At 45.3% G+C, this 21,561-nt stretch overlaps 1 protein-coding gene across 1 annotated transcript in view; it reads left to right on the top strand.

Moving 5' to 3' along the window:
• Positions 1-19,712, top strand: part of NPEPPS (aminopeptidase puromycin sensitive) — a 93,564-nt gene extending 73,852 nt beyond the window's left edge. Inside the window, exons 16-23 of the mRNA XM_055130339.1 lie at positions 324-458; positions 1,598-1,817; positions 5,850-5,992; positions 6,402-6,458; positions 14,373-14,480; positions 15,153-15,308; positions 15,573-15,620; positions 18,231-19,712. Of these exons, the coding sequence (XP_054986314.1) occupies positions 324-458; positions 1,598-1,817; positions 5,850-5,992; positions 6,402-6,458; positions 14,373-14,480; positions 15,153-15,308; positions 15,573-15,620; positions 18,231-18,383 (1,020 nt within the window). The 3' untranslated portion in view covers positions 18,384-19,712. The remainder of the gene's footprint in view (positions 1-323; positions 459-1,597; positions 1,818-5,849; positions 5,993-6,401; positions 6,459-14,372; positions 14,481-15,152; positions 15,309-15,572; positions 15,621-18,230) is intronic.
• The last annotated feature ends 1,849 nt before the right edge of the window (positions 19,713-21,561 follow it).

The following is a 21,561-nucleotide window of genomic DNA, read 5'->3' as shown; positions in this document are numbered from 1 at the left end:
GTAACCATATGGAGTGCTGGGGATCAAACCCAGGTCAGCTGCATGCAAGACATAAACCCTATCCACTAGACTATTGCGCCAGTCCCCAAGGTTCTGATTTCTTTTTGCCTCTGTATTGCTAACAAATTATGTCTTTATGTCTTGTTTCATTTCCGTCCCCGTTAGATTATCATAGAATTTTCATTCAGGTATAATGAAACTAGAATTCCTTTCACACCTATAGAAAGGTTGAACTTCTAAATAAGCCAAGAGCACCTGAAGCCTTGGCTTTGAGCTATGCACCAAGCAAGCAGTTTAATAATGCCTGTTGGATATCTTTTCAGTTAAATCTGGGAACGGTTGGGTTCTATCGGACCCAGTACAGCTCTGAGATGCTGGAAAGTTTATTACCGGGCATCCGAGATCTTTCTCTGCCCCCTGTGGATCGTCTGGGATTACAGAATGACCTCTTCTCTTTGGTGAGTGTCTCTCATTCAAATAGTAGGGCGAGTCTAGCTTTTTGTGGATTGTTTGAAACATAATTGAAAGGACATCCTTCTTGAAGGTTAAGTTGTCTTTGGACTAGAACAAATGAATTACTAGTATGGCAGGGCTAATTACTAGAAACAAACCCCATTTCAGTACTCTTAAGCCAGCTTTTTGCAACTATACTTAAATTTTCCTTTGTTTATCAGTTGAAATAGGAGGCTTGAAGAAATTTCCCTGCCTCAGAGTGTCCTATTTTTCTAAGATAGTAATTGCACTTTATTGGAAAAGTCTAAATTTTTTTTTCTTAGTTTGTGTTGCTACTCAGAATTTAGTAGCCCATTAGTTTTAGAGTTAATTTATATTTGACTTTATTTCAGGATTAATTTGAGATACCTCTATGACTCCAGCATAGGTTAGAGAATTTGTAAATGTCTTTGTGACAGAACTGTCAGATTTCTCCTACTGTGCCTTTAAATTCGACTTGAAATTTTCCTTCCCCGATGCAGTAACTGGTTTTGGATTCCTCTTTTGCATCAGCACAGATCAGCATTGATGCCCCAGCCTTCCCATCTGCTGGTCTCCGTGCTGAGAGCGACCGTCCCGGGCGATGGGGTCTGTGCACTTGGCTGCCGGAACAGAAGTTCTTTTTCCCAACTCTGTTAGCCCATTTTGAAAAGGCTCTGAATTTGTAGTGCCTACCAGTTTGCATTCTTTTAGAAATGAGGAAAGAACAGGCTGAAGCTGACACAGTTTACAGGTCCAGTTTTGAAAGAGACTCTGTCAAAAACTGAAGCCCTAACTGTTTTTGCAGCTTTTCTTAAAGTATGAAAAAAATCTCAAAAGAAAAACAAAGTCCAAGAAGCCAGATAGAAATAGGAAGTTAATTGGTTTTTTCTCTTTAATCCTTTTTTCCAAAATGAACTTTAGCATTTTTTTTAAGAGGGCTCTTTCATAAACAGCAGAATAGTAACCAAAGAATGTTGTTGTCCGAGGATTTTTATCCTATCTTGAGTTTCTGTCGTCTTGTCTTTGGTGAGAGCCGACTATGGTGATCAGGCAGAAATGCATGCTTGTGTTTATCTTACTTTTGCTTGAAGACTGGATTGAATCATGTTTTTTCCTATCCCAGGCTCGAGCTGGAATCATTAGCACTGTAGAGGTTCTAAAAGTCATGGAGGCTTTTGTGAATGAGCCCAATTACACTGTGTGGAGCGACCTGAGCTGTAACCTGGGGATCCTCTCAACTCTCTTGTCCCACACAGACTTCTATGAGGAGATCCAGGAGTTTGTGAAAGATGTCTTTTCACCCATTGGGGAGAGACTGGGATGGGACCCCAAACCTGGAGAAGGTAATGTATGAGCTGCATGGGAAAAGACTTGATCCAAAATTCACCTTTTTCTTATTCAACAGTTTCTATGCTGTCAGCTTTTAATCTGCTAGATGTTATTGTGTCTTCAGCTGGCCAGAAATTCACACCTGCATCTTTTTCAGCTATTAAAGTTTAACTCTAATCTTTTTAGCATCTATTTTTAGCATACCTGGTGGTGTGCTGGGAGCACTCCCAGCTCAGTGCTTGGGGGGAAGAGAGGGGTTTACTCCTGGCAGTGCTTGTGCCAGAGATCAAACCCAGGGCTCCTCCACATGTGCTCCAGTCCTTTGTCTGGTCTTTTTAAACTAATGAAATTACATGGGTCACCAACATAGATCAGTGGTGATTATGTGTGTATTTGTTCCTAAGTAATATCTGTGTACATAGCAAATGTTAGAAATATAAAGTCTTGGGACTGAAGCAATAGCACAGTGAGTAGGGCATTTGCCTTGCACTCAGACAACCCGGGTTCAATTCCCAGCACCCCATATGGGGTCCCCCGAGCACCACCAGGAATAATTTCTGAGTGCAGAGCCAGGAGTAACCCCTGAGCATCACCGGGTGTGACTCAAAAAGCAAAAAATATATAAAGTCTTTCATAGAGAGCTAAATGCCTATTTCTGATCAAGAAAAGCTAAAGGGGATTTTTTAAATTGTGTTTTGAGTACACCTGAGGGTGCCGGGATGAGGGGTATAGCCCACTGTCAGCTCTGTGCTCAGGTTTGTTCCTGATGGTGCCAGGGAAACGTGCTGGAGATCAAACCTGTGGTCTCAGCCCTTTTAGCTATCTCTTCAGTCCTGGGAAATTATAGATATAGATATAGACGTAGATATATAGATGTAGATATATATTTAAAGGTGTTAATACCAGGCATCTTTTGTACAACTTGCAAAGGTACTAAAAGATACAGTGCCAGGGGCCAGAGTGATAGTGGCAGACCTGGGTTTAAGTCCCAGCATCACATAGTCCCCAAAGCCTGCCAGGAATGATCCCTGGGTACAGAGCCTGGAGTAAACCCTGAGCACTGCCCACTCCAAACCTTCCTGTGCTCAAACACCTTTTATAATCCCCTTTACCAAACAGGGCGAATGCCCTTAATTTCCAAGCTTTGCAGGTGGAGAATCAAACACAAAATAAAACACTGCATTGTATCCCATGGTAAATTAATTTATCTTCTAAGAACTTGCACAATCATGGTGATTCAATAAAAATAAATAAATAAAAATTAAAAAAAAAAACTTCTGGGGCTGGAGCAATAGCACAGCGGATAGGGCGTTTGCCTTGCACGCGGCCGACCCGTGTTTGATTCCCAGCGTCCCATATGGTCCCCTGAGCACTGCCAGGAGTAATTCCTGAGTGCATGAGCCAGAAGTAACCCCTGTGCAACGCAAGGTGTGACCCAAACAGAAAAAAAAAAAGAAAAAGAAAAAAAAAAACTTCTTCAAGAGTTTCTGATAGGGAAATGTGAATCAAAACAATGAGATACCAGTGGGACTGGGACACATTACAAAGAATAAAAGCTCCCAGTGTTGGTGTGGATTAGATGTGAGCTGGGGAAAAAGGGTTCCATATTCACTGCTGCTGTGAATGTTGGCTGGCCTTCTGTTTTTTGGGAAAAAAATATGAACACTTCTGAAAAAACTAGGAATTGAGCTTCCATATGACCCAGCAATTCCACTTCTTGGCTCAAACTCCAAGAATTCAAAGTAATTTAAAAAAAAAATTACACTCATATTCACTGAAGCACTATTCACATTGGCCAAAATCTTACTAACAACCCAGGTGCCCAAGAACAGATGACTGGATCAAGAAACTGTGGTACATATTCACAATGGAATGCTATTCGGCTGTCAGAGAAGATGAAGTCTGTCTTGCTCTTCAGCCCGTGTTCCACCTTGGGCACTTACCTAGCTTGCTTGTCTCTGTGTTTCTCGGCACGCTTCTTTCCACTTTGGAGAAGCCTGCATTTGCCCTTAAGCATGCAGTTCTCCTTTTCTCTGCCGTCACGTCTTTCTAAATAAATTTCAGTAAAAACTATGCTGCTTCTCACACACACACACACACACACACACACACAACACATACACAGACAGGAGAAGGACAAACACAGCTGTCGTATGTGAAATATAAAGAAACGTAGTAGAGGAATAGAGCAAACCTAAAGGTAACAAAAACTGAAAACTGATCTTCAGTAGGAAGCTTTCCATGGGGGGTGGGGCAAGAGTAGAGGGGCGTTGGGACAGTGGTGGAGGGAAGAGGTGTGAGATTGATATATACAGGAAACCTTCCTATGCTGTAAGCCACAGCACCTAAAATGAAATAAAACTTTTAAAATCAGAAGGAAAGTTCCTAAATAAATGGAAAGAGAGGAGAGTCAATGGTAGTGGGGTTAGTTTTTGATCTCCTGTGGTTTTGTTTTTTTCTTTTATGTGTGTGTGTGTCGGGGGGTCTCCTAAGCATTGCTGACGGGAGCCATTCCTGGCCACCCATGTGACACTCCGGGACACAAGCTGGGGACCAAACCTGTATCTGGCTTCTTTCATTAGCATCATGTTCTCAAGATTCATCCATGTTGTAGCATGTGTATTATTTTCCTTTTAATATCCAAATAGTGGTATTTATATGGATACCACATTTTAGTGTATATGTCCATCAGTTGATAGATATTTGGAGTATTTCCACTTTTTTGACTGGTATGAATACTCTATTTGTGTATAAGTTTTTGTGTGTACATATATTTGCATTATCCTTAGGTATTTGGGTGCATTTGTGGGTTATATAACTCTGTGGGGGTTTTTGTTTGTTTGTTTGTTTAAAAATAATTTCCAGCTGTTTTGTTTCTGTTTTTTGTGGTACTGGGGAGCAAATTTAGCTTTCTCACACATGCAAGTCTTGTACTCTGCCCCTGAGCTACATCCCTAGTTCTTGCCATAGATTTTTCCAAATATTTCTGAGGTTTTTACATATCCACATTATTTTTATTCCCACCAGCACTGTGTGAGGGGTCTACTTTCTCTACCTCTTTGCCAGCACTTGTTTTTATCTGCCTTTTGAAAAAAAAATTTGGCCACACTTGGCAGTGCTCAGGAACCATGCAGTGCTGGAGAGGAAAGCAGGCCTCCCACATACGAAGGATGCTCCAGCCCATTGAGCCAGCTCCCTGACGCTAGCACCCATCAGAGACAGAATGAGTATTCAGTGGCTTAAAGCAGAGATAAATTCAGCATTTTTCTTTTCAAGGTGAGGGCCAGGGCTTACTCGTTCTCTCTCTCTCTCCCCCCCCCCTCTCTCTCTCTTCCCCCCCCCCCCCTCTCTCTCTCTCCCCAGCTTTGGGGCCACACTCAGCACTACTCAGGACTTACTCCTGGTTTTGCTCTTTTTTTGGGGGGGAGGTCCTCCTAAGCATTGCTAACAGGAGTGTTGGGCTCAATCCTGGCAAGCTCTGGGGACCATACGGGGTGCCAGGAATTGAACCAGGGCTGGCATGTGCAAACAAGTGTTTTACCCTCTGTACTATTGCTCCAGTCCTCTGTGATCACTCTTTTTTTAGGGTGGGGGGGTCACACCTGGCGATGCTCAGGGGTTACTCCTGGCTCTGCACTCAGGAATTACTCCTGGCAGTGCTTGGGGGACCATATGGGATGCTGGGGATCGAACCCAGGTCGGCCGCGTGCAAGGCAAATGCCCTACCCGCTGTGCTATCACTCCGGCCCCTCTCTGGGATCACTCTTGACAGTGCTTGAGGATCAAACCTGGCTCTGTTGCATACAAGGCAAATACCTACAAACCTGTGCTTTCTCTCTGGCCCAGTTCAGTAGATTTATTTGCTTGTCTACTCTGTTTAGCACTTTCTACTCTAATAATCTGATAAAGTTACCACATTCTGTCAGGTGCTAAGGTAAATGACTGTATCTGTTGAAGATTGTACATGGTATAATGCAATTGCAGGTCACCATGTCGTGCATTTATAAAAACAGGCTTTGACGTATCGCGTGTCTCTTCTCAATCAGGTCATCTAGATGCACTGCTGCGGGGCTTGGTTCTGGGGAAACTAGGAAAAGCAGGACATAAAGCAACACTAGAGGAAGCCCGTCGTCGGTTTAAGGACCACGTGGAAGGGAAACAGATTCTCTCTGCCGATCTGAGGAGTCCTGTAAGTTTCCATAATAAAGTACCTTGATTTCTAGGTAAATGCGTCATTCTGTGTGGCAGAGAGCATGTTTAACAGCCACCAGAAATGCCCTCAGTGTTGTCTGACAGACCGTGGCTACCAGTCCTGTTTCACCACGTGCTGTGGAGGAGGTTAGCTGCCGACTCTGCATTTGTCAGCGTTGCTCGGTTCTCGCCATGAACTGCGAGGTGATGGTCCGTGCACAGCCTCAGGAGCGTGAGCCACGTCGCTCACCCTCCTGGTGGTTGGGGTGGGCGCTTCACTTCTTGCCAGGTTTCTCTATAACTTTTGCACGCTGCTATTTGCAATTTCTTCTAGCCCTTACGGCGATTTAGGACAAGATCCTCATAATCCAGCCCTTTTCAGTTCTGCGTCCTCTGTTCTCTTGTAGGTCTATCTGACTGTTCTGAAGCATGGCGATGGCACTACTTTAGATATTATGCTAAAGGTGAGTCTGTTCGGGGCGCGCTCATTTCCTACTTCTGAACGTGGACTAGCACGTGGAGTAGGAGCTTTACATGGTTAGAGGAGGGCACAGCGGGTTGGGCACTTGACTTGTAGGGACTGACCCGGGCCCAGTGTCTGGCATCCCATGTGATCCCTTGAGCCCTCCAGGGGTGATCCCTGACCACAGAGCCAGGAGTAACCCCTGAGCACTGCTGGGTATGTATGACCCATTAAATTAATAAATAGTTAAAGGAAAACATCCGACAAGAATTATGCAGACATTATAGAAGGGAACTGTGAAAGAAATACATGTATATAGTACCTGTTTATGCATACTACCAGTACTATTGTATGTTGGAAGTTATTTTTCATTCATCTCAATTACTGATAAGTTTATACATCTTAACATTATTTGGGGTTTTTTGGGGGGTTTTTTTTTGTGGGGGGAGATGGAATTTTGGGACCACACCTCGTAGTTCTCAGGGCTCACTCCTGGTTTTGCTCAAGGATCACTCCTGGTGGGCTCCGGGGACCATATGGGGTGCCAGGGATCGAACCCAGCTCGGCTGCGTATAAGGCAAACAAACACCTTACCTGCTGTACTGTCACTCCCGCCCAGCACTGGATCTTGGGCCCTTGTATTTTTTTTTTTTTTTGCTTTTTTTTTCTTGGGTCACACCCGGCGATGCACAAGGGTTACTCCTGGTTCTGCACTCAGGAATTACTCCTGGCAGTGCTCAGGGGACCATATGGGATACTGGGATCCGAACCCGGGTCGGCCGCGTGCAAGGCAAACGCCCTACCCGCTGTGCTATCACTCCAGCCCCCTTGGGCCCTTGTATTTGACAGTCTAGACCTGTTGTCTGAGAATTGATGGGAGTAGCCCTCCTAAACAGTGCTTGGAAGGCCCTCCAAAACAAAACAGCCTGAAGCTTAGTATTGAAATGTACATTTTGATTAGTTCTATAAATGGCCTCCTCGGGAAAAATGGCTGGACTGGCTGGAACACTTTTTTTTTTTTTTTTTTTGCTTTTTGGGTCACACCTGGCGATGCACAGGGATTACTCCTGGCTGTGCACTCAGAAACTACCCCTGGCGGTGCTCAGGGGACCATATGGGATGCTGGGATTCAAACCCGGGTCGGCTGCGTGCAAGGCAAACGCCCTACCTGCTGTGCTATCACTCCAGCCCCTGGAACACATGTTTCATATGAAGGAGGAGCCCCAGATTGAGTGCCCAGCACCACATGGTCCCCAACTACCAGGTGTGAAATTTTAAAAAGGAAATAGGGGGCTGGAGAGATAGTACAGTGGGGAAGATGCTTCCTGGCACCACATACGGTACCCAGAGTCCAAGCAGGAGTTAGGCCTCAGCATACCAGATGTTGGCCCCAGATCAAAATAGAACAAAACAAGTCCCCCTCAGGGGCTGAGAGGATTGGGAACAGGATTTAGAGTGAATTTCAGATTGACTGTCAGGCAGCATATAGTCCGCTGAACACTGCTGGGAGAGACCTCCTCCCTCATGCATACACACGCACACACTGCCGAGTGTTGCCCTCAGAACTCCAAAAAAATAAGAAAGGCCTCTCTTCAGGGCCAGTATTGTAGAAGAACACTTGCCTTGCATGTGAGAACCTGGGTTTAGTACCCCACACTGCCAAAAATAAAAATCCTCTTCAGTAGAAGTTTAGTTGGGTTTGGCCCCTTTAAGAAAACAAGATTTGTTTCTGTGCTTAGACAAGGGATTAATGATCTGGTGTCTCTAGGGTTTGAAATATGCTTGTGTCCCTTCTGGGAACAGGAAATTAATTCACCTGCCTACACAGCCTCTGTGGTTTTCCCAGGGTGGTTGGCATCTAATTAAACTCTGGCTTAGAAAAAATGTGGGTAAAACTTTCCACGTCCTTTTCATCCTAGGTTAGAGATCTGTTTCAAAGCCCTTGTGCTGGGGCCTGAGCAATGGTATAGTGGGTAGGGCATTTGCCTCACAGATGTCAAAGCATTGTTTGATCCCCAGCATCCCATATGGTCCCCGACCCCACCAAAAGTAATTCCTGACTCTAAAGCCAGGAGTAACCCTGAGGATCACCAGGTGTGATCCCCTTCCCCCCCCTAAAAAAAGTCCTTATGCTATAAAAATGTTCCCATCAAATAAAATGTGTAAAAGGTACTTAGGTATCCTGGCAGATGTATAAAATTCCTTCATTGGGGTTGGGGAGATAGCTTTAAGAAGTAGAGTTCTTCTGGGAGGCCCAGATTTGAATCCTGGTACTACATGGTCTCCTGAGCACCACTGGGAGCGACCCTCTGAGCACTGCCAATTGTGGCACAGAAACAAAAACCATCTGTTCATTAGTGTCTGGGGAGACGGCTCATAGTGCTCGGGGAGCCACTTTGCCTGTGGGATCCCCTGGGCTCCATTCCCCAGCAGAGTCAGGAGTAGCCACTCGGAGCTCTGCGGATGTAGCTGTACAAAATCCAAACATCATGGTGATAATGGTGAAGGGGTAGAACAGGATAGGAATGGGACATGCTTTACTACTTCTACCTTTAAGGGGTCAGAGAGCGCTTAAGATAATGCTGGGAGCAGTTCCCTAGCACGGAGCCACAAGTTGCCCCTGAGCACTGCAGGGTATAGTACCCCAAAACACTCAAGTGAATGAGAATTTCAAGTCTTAATTTCTAGCATTTTAAGCAAATTATATGATGAAGATGATTTAAAAAAATAATTTGTAGGGGTTGGAGAGATAGTAGAAAATAGGACATTTACCTTGCATGCAGACGACCTGGGTTCAATACTCAGCATCTCATATGGTCCCAGAGTACCACTAGAAGTGACCCAGAGAGTGGAACCAGAAGTAAGCCTTGAACAACACCAGCTGTGGACTGAAATAATAATAATAATTTATAAACTTTAAGAAACTGCATTTTGGGGGCAGAGAAATAGTACCGGGATTAAGGAATGCTTGCCATGCACAGAGCTGACCCATCTCAGTTTGATGCCAAGTTGCAAATATCATCTCCTGCACACAACTGGGAATGATCCTTGAGCAGTGCCAGGTATGGGTCACAAAACTAAAAAAAAATAAATAAATTTTGGTCTGGAGATAAGACAGCTATCTTGCATATGGCTACAGGGTTCTCAACCCTGGTTTGAATCCCCAGCACCACATACGGTTCCTTGTGTACTTCAAGGATTCACACTTGAGCAGAGTCTCAGAAATAACCAAAGATGTGGCCCAAACACATACCCCAAATCAAAATAAAGAAGCTTGCCCTCAATATGTTTAAACTATGCACCTTGTACGCAAGTTACCTTTTTTCTTTTTTTTTTTTCTTTTTGGGTCACACCCAGTGATGCTAAGAGGTTACTCCTTGCTCTTCATTCAGCAATTACTCTGGCAGTGCTCAGGGGACCATATGAGATGCTGAGGATCAAACCCAGGTCAGCCACACATGCAAGGCAGACGCCCTCCCCATCGCTCTGACTACCACAGTAGTGGTAATAAAATTTTTCTAAATAAATTAGGGGGGTGGGGCTGGAGTGATAGCACAGCGGGGAGGGCGTTTGCCTTGCACTCGGCCGACCCGAGTTCGAATCCCAGCACCCCATATGGTCCCCTGAGCACCGCCAGGGGTAATTCCTGAGTGCAGAGCCAGGAATGACCCCTGTGCATCGCCAGGTGTGACCTAAAAAGCAAAAAAAAATTTAAAAATTAAAAAATTAAGGGGGTGGGGCAGAGTGAAAGTACAGTAGGTAGGGTGCATGCTTTGCATGCAGCTGACCTGGGTTCATTTCCTGGCATCCTACATGATCCCCTGAGCATGCTAGGAGTGATTCCTGAGTGCAGAACCAGGAGTAACCCCTGAGCACTACCAGGTCTGGCTTCCAAACAGAAACCTATATATAAAAATTGTACTTTGAGCCAGGGATGTAGCTTCATAGCAGAACACTTTCCTTAAATATATGAAGTCCTAGGTTTGATCCCTGGCACTGAAAAAATGAAACACTATACTTCAGATTTACCTTTCAACTAAATGTTATTAAGTTCCCCTCTCATTCTTAATACTTACTCTCTGAACCTTTGCTACTCTCTGAACCTTTGCCCTGCAAGTCATGTTTGGGGCTGGCGGGGAGGGGTTTATTCTATATAAAGCTATTATGCAAATGGTGTCCAGTACCTCGGTCTCCAGTGAAGGTATGGATGCTGATGTTTCCCACGCCAGCAGGCTGGCTGCGAATTAAACTCAGTTCTAGGTAGTGGAGCGACACCTCAATGGGCTGAGCTCATGCTTTGCTTGCAAGAAGCCCAGTTTTGATCCCCAGCATCACATGACCCGCTGAGCACTGCCAGGAGCATCCCCCAAGCATTGCCAAATCTTCACCGCATCCCACCTCTTCACTCCCACCCAAAAAAAAAGAAAAGGAAAAAAAGAAAGTTCTGAATATGTCCACCTGGAGACAGTGTCAGGTCCTGCAGGCATTGTCCACTCTCCAGATGCTTCAGATCCACACAACCCGCCACCTCGCATTCATGCTGCTAGAAAGACACAGAGTACTCAGGAAACTCATTTAGTTTAGATCATCCATTTAGTACAAGAATACAAAAACTTATGACGACAGCCTAGTGGAAGAAATGGATAGTGCGGGGTATGAGATCAAACCTATGGGGCTCGCCATTCTTCCAGGATCTGACATTGTCACCAGCCTGGGAACTTTCCACACCTGTTCTCTTGGTTTCCTCAAGAAGCTGCCTTACAAAGGCCTGCACCCACTGGCAGTCTCGCTGCTCTCTGGTCCCCCTCACGCCGCCAGACTGAGGGTTGATTCCCCTTGGCAGCCAGCCCTCTTCCTTAGGTGTTTTCCCAGCTGCCCTCATGAACATAGCGAAAGACATCTCTATCTCTCATAACACTTAGGAAATTCCAAGGACTTTTGGAAGCTGTGAACCAGGAACTATGGATGAAGACCAAATATGTTTGAGAAATATACTTTGGTAGTCTGAATGGCCAAATATGTTCCTATAAATCACAGCATTGCAGGTATGGGACAGAATAGGGTTTCTGAAAAATCTATGATACCTTGACATTTTCACGTTATGGCATGCCTTTAAGTATTCTTGTATGTATATTGAACATTAAGAAGTTACATCTACTTAACACAGGGAGTTCATAGTAATTCAGCTTTGTTATGGGAAAAATCTAATGAAGACAGAATCAGGATACATCAAGAACCTGTTGGTGATAGATGAGGATTGTTTACACTAATTTAAGGATAATGAGACTGGGGCCAGAGAGCCAGTCGGGGTACAGTCCTTAGTACCATTATGGTCCCCCAGATACTGCCAGAAGTGATACCTGAGCAGAGCCAGGAGTGAGTCTTGAGCACCGCCAGGTGTGGCCCAAAAATCAAACAGAATAATGAGAGTGTAAAAATTTGGGGACCATGAGATAGCCCATAAGGATTAGTGTGTATTTTTTGCTTGCGGGAACTCTGGGTTCAGTCTCCTGTACTCTAAGGTCCCCCAGTACCACCAGAGAAGATTCCCAAGCTTTGAACTGGGGGGGGCAGTCCCTGAGCACTGCCGGATATGGCCCCCAAACCAAAAATAAATAAAAAAGAAATATCCCTGGTACTATTGCACATGCGTGCACATATATTTGAAGTGTGGTGTTAGGTGCCATCTAGTGGACTCAAGTGGAACAGATTGGGGAGGGAAAAAAAAGCCTCCCAAAAGGTCAAATGATCTTAGACATGATCTGCCCAGCACTCACTTTGCAGATGTGGAGACTGACACCCAGAGAGTTTTAATGACTTCATCACAGTTAGACACAGGGCTGGCTCTAGAATCCAGAAGGTCTTCTCCGAACTTTCTGTTTTACCACATGGAAATTCAAATAGGAGTCCATAGGAGGGGGTGGGAAGGTGCGTGCCTGGCGCTGGGGAATCTGAATCTGGTCCCTGGTACCTGCTGCCCTTCAGAACACCATTAGTGCTGCCCTGGTCCACACACTGGACCCATGCAGCTGTGTCCAGCCCACACTGTCAGGCCGAGTATCATCAGGAGAGCCCCCCAATCTATCCTGAACCCTGGTTTGGGAGCCCCTATCTCCCAATGATAAAAAATAGTCCAAAGGAGACAGGAAATAGCAATGATGGGGTCTACAGAAACTGATCAGTCTTAAATCTTTGGGGAGAAAAAAAGGTCAAGAAAATTTTGTTAAATTAAGTTCTCTTGGAGGGGTGTCTCCTGCACATTTGCACTTCTGGTTCTTAGAAATTTTTTCAGTTATAAAAAAATATTTTGTATCTTCAAAATAACTAGAAATGACCGGAGTGATACTACAATGGTTAGGGTGCTTGCCTTGCACTTGGCCGACCTGGGTTTAATCCCCAGTGTCATATATAGTCCCCCCAAACCCCAGGAGTGATTCCTGAGTCCTGAGCACCACTGGGTGTGGTCCCAAAACAACCAACTAGAAAAGTATAAGAGCAGAAAATAAACATCTCTCTCTTTTTTTAATGGTTGCAAAAATAGCTATGTTACAGGACCTTATTCCTGATTTGGTAACTTATAATCATGAATTAATTACGCATCTCTATTTTCGACATTCAGCATTGCTACTTTTGTATTAAAAAGCATGATGGGGGGCTGGAGCAATAGCACAGCGGGTAGGGCGTTTGCCTTGCACGCGGCCGACCTGGGTTCGATTCCCACCATCCCATATGGTCCCCTGAGCACCACCAGTAGTAACTCCTGAGTGCAAAGCCAGGAAGTAACCCCTGTGCATTGCTGGGTGTGACCCAAAAAGCTAAAAAAAAAAAATGCATGATGGGGCTGGCAGCAATAGAACAGCAAGTAGGACGCTTGCCTTGCACATGTCCCATGTGGGTTCAGTCCCCGGTACCGCATAAGGTCCTCCAAGCCTGCCAGGAGTGATCCATGAGTATAGAGCCTAGAGTAGCTCCTGAGCACCGCCAGGTGTGGCCCCCAAACAAAACCTGACTGGAAAAGTATAAAAGCAGAAAATAAAGCTCATCTCTTGATTTTTTTTAATGTTTCAAAATAGCTTATTTAACAGGACCTTATTGCTGATTTGGTAACTAAAAATTATGAATCAAGTCTTTATGTATCTCTGTTTTCCACATAAATTCAGCGTTGCTACTTTTGTATTAGAAAGCATGATGGGGCTGGGAGTAATAGCATAGCAGGTAAGGTGCTTGCCTTGCACACAGCCAACCTGGGTTTGATCCCCAGCATCCCATATGGTCTCCCGGGCCTGACAGGAGTGACCCCTGAGCACAGAGCCAGGAGTTAAATTCCTGAGCATAGGCAGGTATGGCCCAAAGCCCCCAAAATAAATAATTTAAAAATTAAAACATAGGGGCTGGAGTGATAACACAGCGGGTAAGGCGTTTGCCTTGCACGCGGCCGACCCGGGTTCAAATCCCAGCATCCCATATGGTCCCCTGAGCACCACCAGGGGTGATTCCTGAGTGCAGAGCCAGGAGTGACCCCTGTGCATTGCTGGGTGTGACCCAAAAAGCAAAAAAAAAAAAATGAAAACATAAACAGCATGATCGTGGGGGCTGGAGAGACAGCTCAGCAGGTCAAGCACATACTTTGCATGCAGGAGCCCAGGCTCCATTCAGAATCCAGACCTTTGATCTTAGCCCTCAGAACCAATGACAGTTATTCAGATAGCAGGTTTACATCGAAGACATACTAAAATGGCAAGCAACAAATCCACTGCCCAAACCCCTGGGAAGTATTCAGTTCCATTCTGCCCCTCCAGCCTCAGCCATTGCGAATGTAGAGTGGAAGTTTTACCTTACTAGGGGAAAAGGTCATTATAAGCCTGTGGATAACTTACAGGGAGAGTTAACTATCTCTTTACCTTTTTCACTGTAGCTTCACAAACAAGCAGATATGCAAGAAGAGAAAAACCGAATTGAAAGAGTCCTTGGGGCGACGCTATTGCCTGAATTGATTCAAAAAGTCCTCACATTTGCACTTTCAGTAAGTCACCACAGAAACTCCTTCCAGGGGGATTGTTATCCATTGATCGGTGGCCCAGGCCTGATGTTTCTTACACCATAATCCGATTTCAAGACTTGCTTTTCCCTTGACCACTGGAAAGAGGCCTTTTTGGTGACCTTTCCACCTAGTGGTTGGAATAGAGTAAGTAGGAGAGGAAGCAGCCTGGGAATCTGAATTAATCTCTGTGGCTGCTCTCTGCCTCCTCCTCTCCTTGCCCTCGACGTTTCCAAGCAGGTGTCTGCTTGGTTTCTCTTCTGTACTTGCCACACCGCCTCATGCTGTTTGGCTGCTTTTTAGGTTAGATGTTCTTTTCTTTGGGCCAGAGGTATAGTACAGCGCCTAGGGCATTTGCCTGGCACACAGCCAGCCCAGCCTAGACCCCGCCATCCCATGTGGTCCCATGAGCATCTCCAGGAGTGATTCCTGAGCACAGAGGCAGAAGTAACCCCTAGGCATGGTTGAGTGTGGCAAAGACAAAAACAAACCCCAAAATATTCTTATCTTTGCTGTAAGTTTCTGGTACAGTTATTCATCTAACAAAGAAAGAGTGTCTTTGGTGTGATTACGTGGCTGCCACAGCAGCAGTTGCCCTTTCTGGCACTGGAAGATGTTTGGGACAGAGTGGACTTTTGGTTCTCTTTTCCCCTTTAGGAAGAGGTACGTCCACAGGACACTGTATCAGTAATTGGCGGAGTGGCTGGAGGCAGCAAGCACGGAAGGAAGGCTGCTTGGAAATTCATAAAGGACAATTGGGAAGAACTTTATAATCGATACCAGGGAGGATTCTTAATATCCAGACTAATTAAGGTATGTGGAGATTTTATTTTGAGTAGCTTCATTAGCTGTGATGTTATTTGAGAGACATCCAGGATTCACTAGACCTGTGAATTCTGGTCTTTTCCCGTGAAGGGTTTCTTGACATAGTTCTTATCTTATTAAAGAGCCCCCAGCCTCCACCCTCTGAAATAAACTGAAGTTGGGCGACATGGAATGATTTGTTGTTAGAGTAAATGGAATTTTGTTCTTAGTCACCTTTAGCTTCACTTACTATTTAAACCATTATTTTTTCAGCTATCAGTTGAGGGATTTGCACTTGATAAAATGGCTGGAGAGGTTAAGGTAAGGAAAGTACAAATTATTTTTCAACCTGGTAAGTAAAAACACTAACTGAATCATAATCCTAGAGTATTAGGGTAAGGTGCTTTAGTGTCATTAAAGGAAGACAGCTTAAATCATATCTGTAATGTCTGAAGAATTTAGACTTGGGGGCCAGCACGATAGTTTAGTGGGTAGGGCAGTTGCTTTGCACTTAGGAGATTGGGGTTTGATCACCCCATATTGTCCCCTAAGCCCATCAGGAGTGATCCTTGAGCACAGATCAGGAGTAAGCCGTGAGCACCACCAGGTGTGACCTAAAAACTAAGAAAATATTTCAGGTCTGGAAAAACAATGAGACCTGATCTTCCTATAGTTGACAGTGTGTGTTGTGCCATGTAAATAATCCCTTTGCTGTAACGGTACTGAGTGCTCGAAGGAGGAGCACAGTATAGGCTAGGCCTGGATGACAGGCTGGCGGGCTGAGTTTGGTGTGCTCAGTAGAGCCGAAGATGGATGAAAGCAAAAGGTGGAAAGTTTTACTGACCTTGTATTAACCTTAGTAAAATTGCTCTGCAGAGGCACGAGTTGGGGTGGGGGAACAATGACAGAAAAACTGTACGGGAGGTCAGAGCCTTGCCTTGCATCCTAGTGAACCCCAAGGCTGAAACATATCTCATGCACAAAACCCAGGGATTTATAAACTATGAGATGATACAGTCTGGTTTGTCTTACAAGAATTTCCATCTTGGGTCCAGAGAGATCATACAGTGGGTAAGGCACTTGCATTGTGCCCCTCTGAGTCAGATTCAATCCCTAGCACCCTATATGGTCCCCAGGCTTCCTAGAAGTGATCCCTGAATGCAGAATTAGGAGTAAGCCCTGAACACAGCAGGATATGGCCCAAAAACAAAACAGAAATTTTAAAAGTATGTGCGTGGGTGGGGGCTGGGGGTTGCTGGAGAGAGAGTACAGAGGGGTAGGTAGGCACTTGCCTTGTACAACAAAACAAATTTTAAAAGTGTGTGGCTGGGGTTGCTGGAGAGATAGTACAGTGGGTAGGACATCTGCCTTGTACATGGCTGGCCCAGGTTTGGTCTCCAGCACCACATACGGTCCCCCAACCCCTTCCGGGAGGGATCCCCGAGCACCGCTCTGTGTGGCTGAGAGACCCACATACACACACACACACACACACACACGCACACGCACACGCACACACAAACACACACAAGTAATTTTTTTTTTTTTTTGGCTTTTTGGGTCACACCTGGCGATGCACAGGGGTTACTCCTGGCTCTGCACTCAGGAATTACCCCTGGCTGTGCTCAGGGGACCATATGGGATGCTGGGATTCGAACCTGGGTCGGCCGCGTGCAAGGCAAACGCCCTACCCGCTGTGCTATCTCTCCAGCCCCGACACACAAGTAATTTTTAAAGATAACTTCCATCTGGAGAATCGTTTTGAATGGGGAAGAGAAGATATTGGGGAGATGGTGTATAAAGAGATAGAGAGACCTGATTTTGCTCACACAGTTCAACAAATAATTTCTGAGTGTTTTCTCTGTGGCCTGAGCGCCTCTGGGGAGGAAAAGGGAGGAGTCCAAGATCTTTGTAGGTGAGCGGAGCTAGAGGAGGTCTCGGCACTTCCTGGGCTCTAAGAACCCAGGGTAGTGGGGAGCCCTCGTCCTGTGAATTAGGTTACTGATTTCCAAAAGCTCTAGACTTTAATCTGCTGTCTCTTACACCTGGGATGGCTAATTTCTTGGTCGGGACTTAAGGTATCCGTTGTCAAATATACTTCGTCAGAAAATGTTTCATTTGGGGCTTGAGTGATAGCACAGCGGGTAGGGCGTTTGCCTTGCACGCAGCCGACCCAGGTTCGATTCCCAGCATCCCATATGGACCCCTGAGCATCACTGGGTGTGACCCAAAAAGCAAAAAAACAAAGAAAAAAAAAGTTTCATTTAACCAGTTGGCTTTTTCTATTCCTCCATCAGGGAGCAAACTCAGGGCCTCACACTTTACAAGTCTTTACCATGTTTCAGCTAGCATAAGTAAATTACAATAAACTCAGATAGTTTTGTTGTATGAACAGTATGAGTCCGTGGGGGAGCAGCAGCTGAAGCCTCTCGAGCTTACCATGATCTCCAAATCAGTCTTTATTTAATGCAGCCCAAAAGTGTTGAGTCCTTAAATGCTTTGTGCCTAGTAATATGCTGTTCGTATGGCCACCTCTTTAATCTTCTGGAGATGAAAAAACAGACTTAGAACAATTACCTTACTGAGTCATGGGCGAGAACATGACCAAATCTAGATTCCGGCCTGACTGCAACGCTGAGGCCCGCTAGGATTGGACACTAAGCCTCCAGAGCGAAGGCTTCAGATTCTCTTTGCCATTGACATTGGGCTGGGCCTTAACACAGATACAGTAGCGAGGGGAGAAAACCTTCTATGCATGTCCAGGGAGTTTCTTGCTTACTTTCAGCCTGGCAGTGGCAGTGATAAATTTTTATGGGTGAAGCTTAGGAATCCTTCACAGAGCAGGGAATTTTTTTTTTTTTCATGCTCTGTGATTGGCCGTATGCCTCTTGCTGTACTTAACGCAGCTCTGGGTTCTCTTCTCTCAACCAGGCTTTCTTCGAGAGTCACCCCGCACCCTCCGCCGAGCGGACCATCCAGCAGTGTTGTGAAAATATCCTGCTAAACGCTGCTTGGCTCAAGCGAGACGCCGAGAGCATCCAGCAGTACCTCCTTCAGCGACGGTCCTCGCCGCCCACGGCGTGAGCTGGACCGCAGGCCGCCAGCCGGGCGTTGCTGTGCCGCTGCCGCGCTGCGGGAATCGGTGGGGCCACCGAACAACTGATCACATGCCAAGAATTTGGAGTCTTCTTTCAAACCAGTGGGGGTTGGACAATGAATGTAGTTAACTGGTTCCTGCTCACACTCCAGAATTAAATTCTATTGAAAAAGGAAAAAAATCAGCAATTCAGCAAAAAATAAATAAAAAATAAAAATAAATACAAATGTAAATATGATAGTAATAAAATAGAGCATAACGAAACTGTGAAACTTCCTGAAGCCTTGTCAGTGGTTAAAAGTATTTAACACTCTCCTGTTAATGACAGATGTTCTGTTTTTATAACCTACCAAAAGGAAATGAGAGGCTTCTGGGTGAAGAGGGGTCTGTGAAGTGGGTTCTGCAAGCAGCCTTTAAGCCAAGGGTCGTGTTCAGTTGCTGGGGGTGGTCAGACACAAACGGCCGATAGTTGGTATCTCATAGTCAGAGTCTCTGCATAGTTCCGAGTGGTGGGGGGCGTGAGGACTGACCAGGAAGATGTCTTTTCCTGTGTGACTCAGTCTGAACCGAGGATTGGACTTCTCCTTGCCTTCCCTCTTCCCTGCTGTGTGACCCCTTGGCCAAAAAAAAAAAAAAAAAAGTTTAAAAAGTTAAAAAAATAAAAGTTAAAAAAAAAAAACAAACCTAACCTAACCTGGTCTGGGTTTTTCCTCCCCTTAGTTCCACCCTTCTTCTCCCCAGGGCCCCTACCCACCCCGGTGTCCTTCTTAGAGATAAATGATAAGGAAACATCTTTTATAGCCACATTAAATAAGAGAGACTAATATACATTTTTTTCCCTTTCTTTTTTAAGCTGACTTTAAGAGCCCTGAAGCGCATGGGCCTCTCATAGAGATGAGCAGGTTTTAGCTGGGCCTTTGTGCGGAGCTACTCCGCTGCACCCTGGCTTGGCCATCTGGCAGGCCGGCTCTTGAACCTCTATAGGACAGTATCAGCTTCTGCTGGCTCGTTGAGGGCACACGGGGCATCGGGGCATCGTGGTTGCAGCATCCAGGCTGCCTCACCCGAGGCCACACCAGTCTAACCCCGCAGGCCTCACTCAGTCTCCTCGCGCCTCCCCCCAACCCCGCCTTCCCTTTCTTTTTCTTTTAAAAAACACTTGTGTGTATTAACAGGAATTCATATTTGGTGTGGCTTAACTATTTCAGAAGGTCATCTGATTGTGAGACTGCTTCCTTGAAAACATTTTTGTGCTATTGTTTTAAAAAAATAATAATTCAAAAACAGTTGGCGTTAATAAAAATGTCAATGTGAAATTGATGTGTTTTGTTTTGTTAGAGTTGTTGGTTTTTTGTTTTGTTTTTTGATACAAAACCAAGGCACTGACTCATTTAATAGAATTTTCAGAAGTTATGGCGGGGGGGGGGTTGGAGCAATAGCACAGCGGGCAGGGCGTTTGCCTTGCACGCTGCTGACCCAGGTTCGATTCCCAGCATCCCATATTGTCCCCCGAGCACTGCCAGGAGTAATTCCTGAGTGCATGAGTCAAGAGTAACCCCTGTGTATTGCCAGGTGTGACCCAAAAAAAGCAAAAAAACAATTGATGGGGGTGGTGGAAGGGATACTGGGAACATTGGTGGAGAAGAATGGGCACTGGTGGAGGATGTAAACGAAATGCAAACATGAAAGTTAATAAGTTTGTAACTGTACCTCATGGTGATTCACTAATAAAAATTAAATTTAAAAAGTTGAGGCTGGAGTGATAGCACAGCAGGTAGGGCGTTTGCCTTGCATTCGGCCGACCAGGTTCGATTCCCAGCACCCCATATGGTCCCCTGAGCACCGCCAGGAGTAATTCCAGAGTGCAGAGCCAGGAATAACCCCTGTGCATCGCCAGGTGTGACCCAAAAAGAAAAAAAAAAAGTTAAGGGACCTGAGAGCTAATCCAGAGGTTTACATGCTTGCCCTGTATGAGGCCAATTCCAGTTCAATCCCCGGCACACCTGTGGCCCTTTGAGCTCTGCCAGGAGTAAGGCCTGTGCACAACCAGAGATGCTGGCTCACCCCAACACCAGCACCCTCTCCCCCACCCCTCCAAAAAGGTACTTTACAATTCTAGGCAAATTCTAGAAAAATGTTTTAGTTCATCATGATACAAGTTTTAAGTAGAAGGATCTGGTCATTTGAATGTTACTGGAGGAGAGATTGTGCTGGGTCGCTTCATTTCCCCCAGGCTGCCCTGTGCTGGCACCCCCAGGAGGTGCTGGCTCCCTTAGTCAAATGCAAGGCAAAGGCCTTAACCCCTGACCCTCTCTCCAACCCCTTCATTCACCAGTGTTGGTTTTGTTTTTTGTTTTTTGAACTCTTCCCATATTATTAAGCCTTCTGCAAGGTTTTCATTTGAAATGTGTTCTCTATTTTGGGCTACTATCATGAGTGATTTGAATACCGTAGTCCTGATATTTTAGGTTCCTGCAGATATAAATCCAGTCATTTCCATGTCAGATGTTTTGTCTTGCAAAGAGCTAGCTCCTTATCACAGTAATACACTCCTTTTACAAAGGGGGGGGGGGAAGCAAACAAAAAGGTAATACACAGTAAGTAACTCTCAGAACTCATCATCTTGTATGTTCACCTACAAGCCCGTGTTCTCACTAATTGGTATGTGGCATAATTAGATCAGACTGTCAGAATGGACCATTTTAAAAAATGTTAATCATTTTCCTACTCTTTAATACTTCCTGCTAAAAACTGTAGAAGTCAGAAGGTTGGAAACAAGGACAAAACTACTTGTACAGAAAATTTTGTGTGTATATATATATATCTATCACTGTCATCCCGTTGCTCATCAATTTGTTCGAGCGGGCACCAGTAACGTCTCATTGTGAGATTTATTGTTACTGTTTTTGGCATATCAAATACGCCATGGGTAGCTTGCCATGCTCTGCCGTGCGTGCGCGATACCCTTATTCATGGGGAGGAGAAACATCGTGGAACTGTGGGATGGAGGTTGGATTCTCCACATGCATTTTCTAAGGATGGGTTTCAGAACACAAGGAGCCTCGTGCAATTCTTTGTAAAAGGAGCTAGAGAAGTAGCTTACTGGGCTGAGCACTGTGTATGCTGGAGTTCAGTCCCTGGCACTGTGGGCCCCTGAGAATGACT

Source organism: Sorex araneus, chromosome 3 (genome assembly GCF_027595985.1).
Source record: "Sorex araneus isolate mSorAra2 chromosome 3, mSorAra2.pri, whole genome shotgun sequence".
Lineage (NCBI taxonomy): Eukaryota > Metazoa > Chordata > Mammalia > Eulipotyphla > Soricidae > Sorex > Sorex araneus.
Note: the sequence above shows the minus strand (reverse complement) of the source record. Positions and strands in the feature narration are given on the sequence as shown.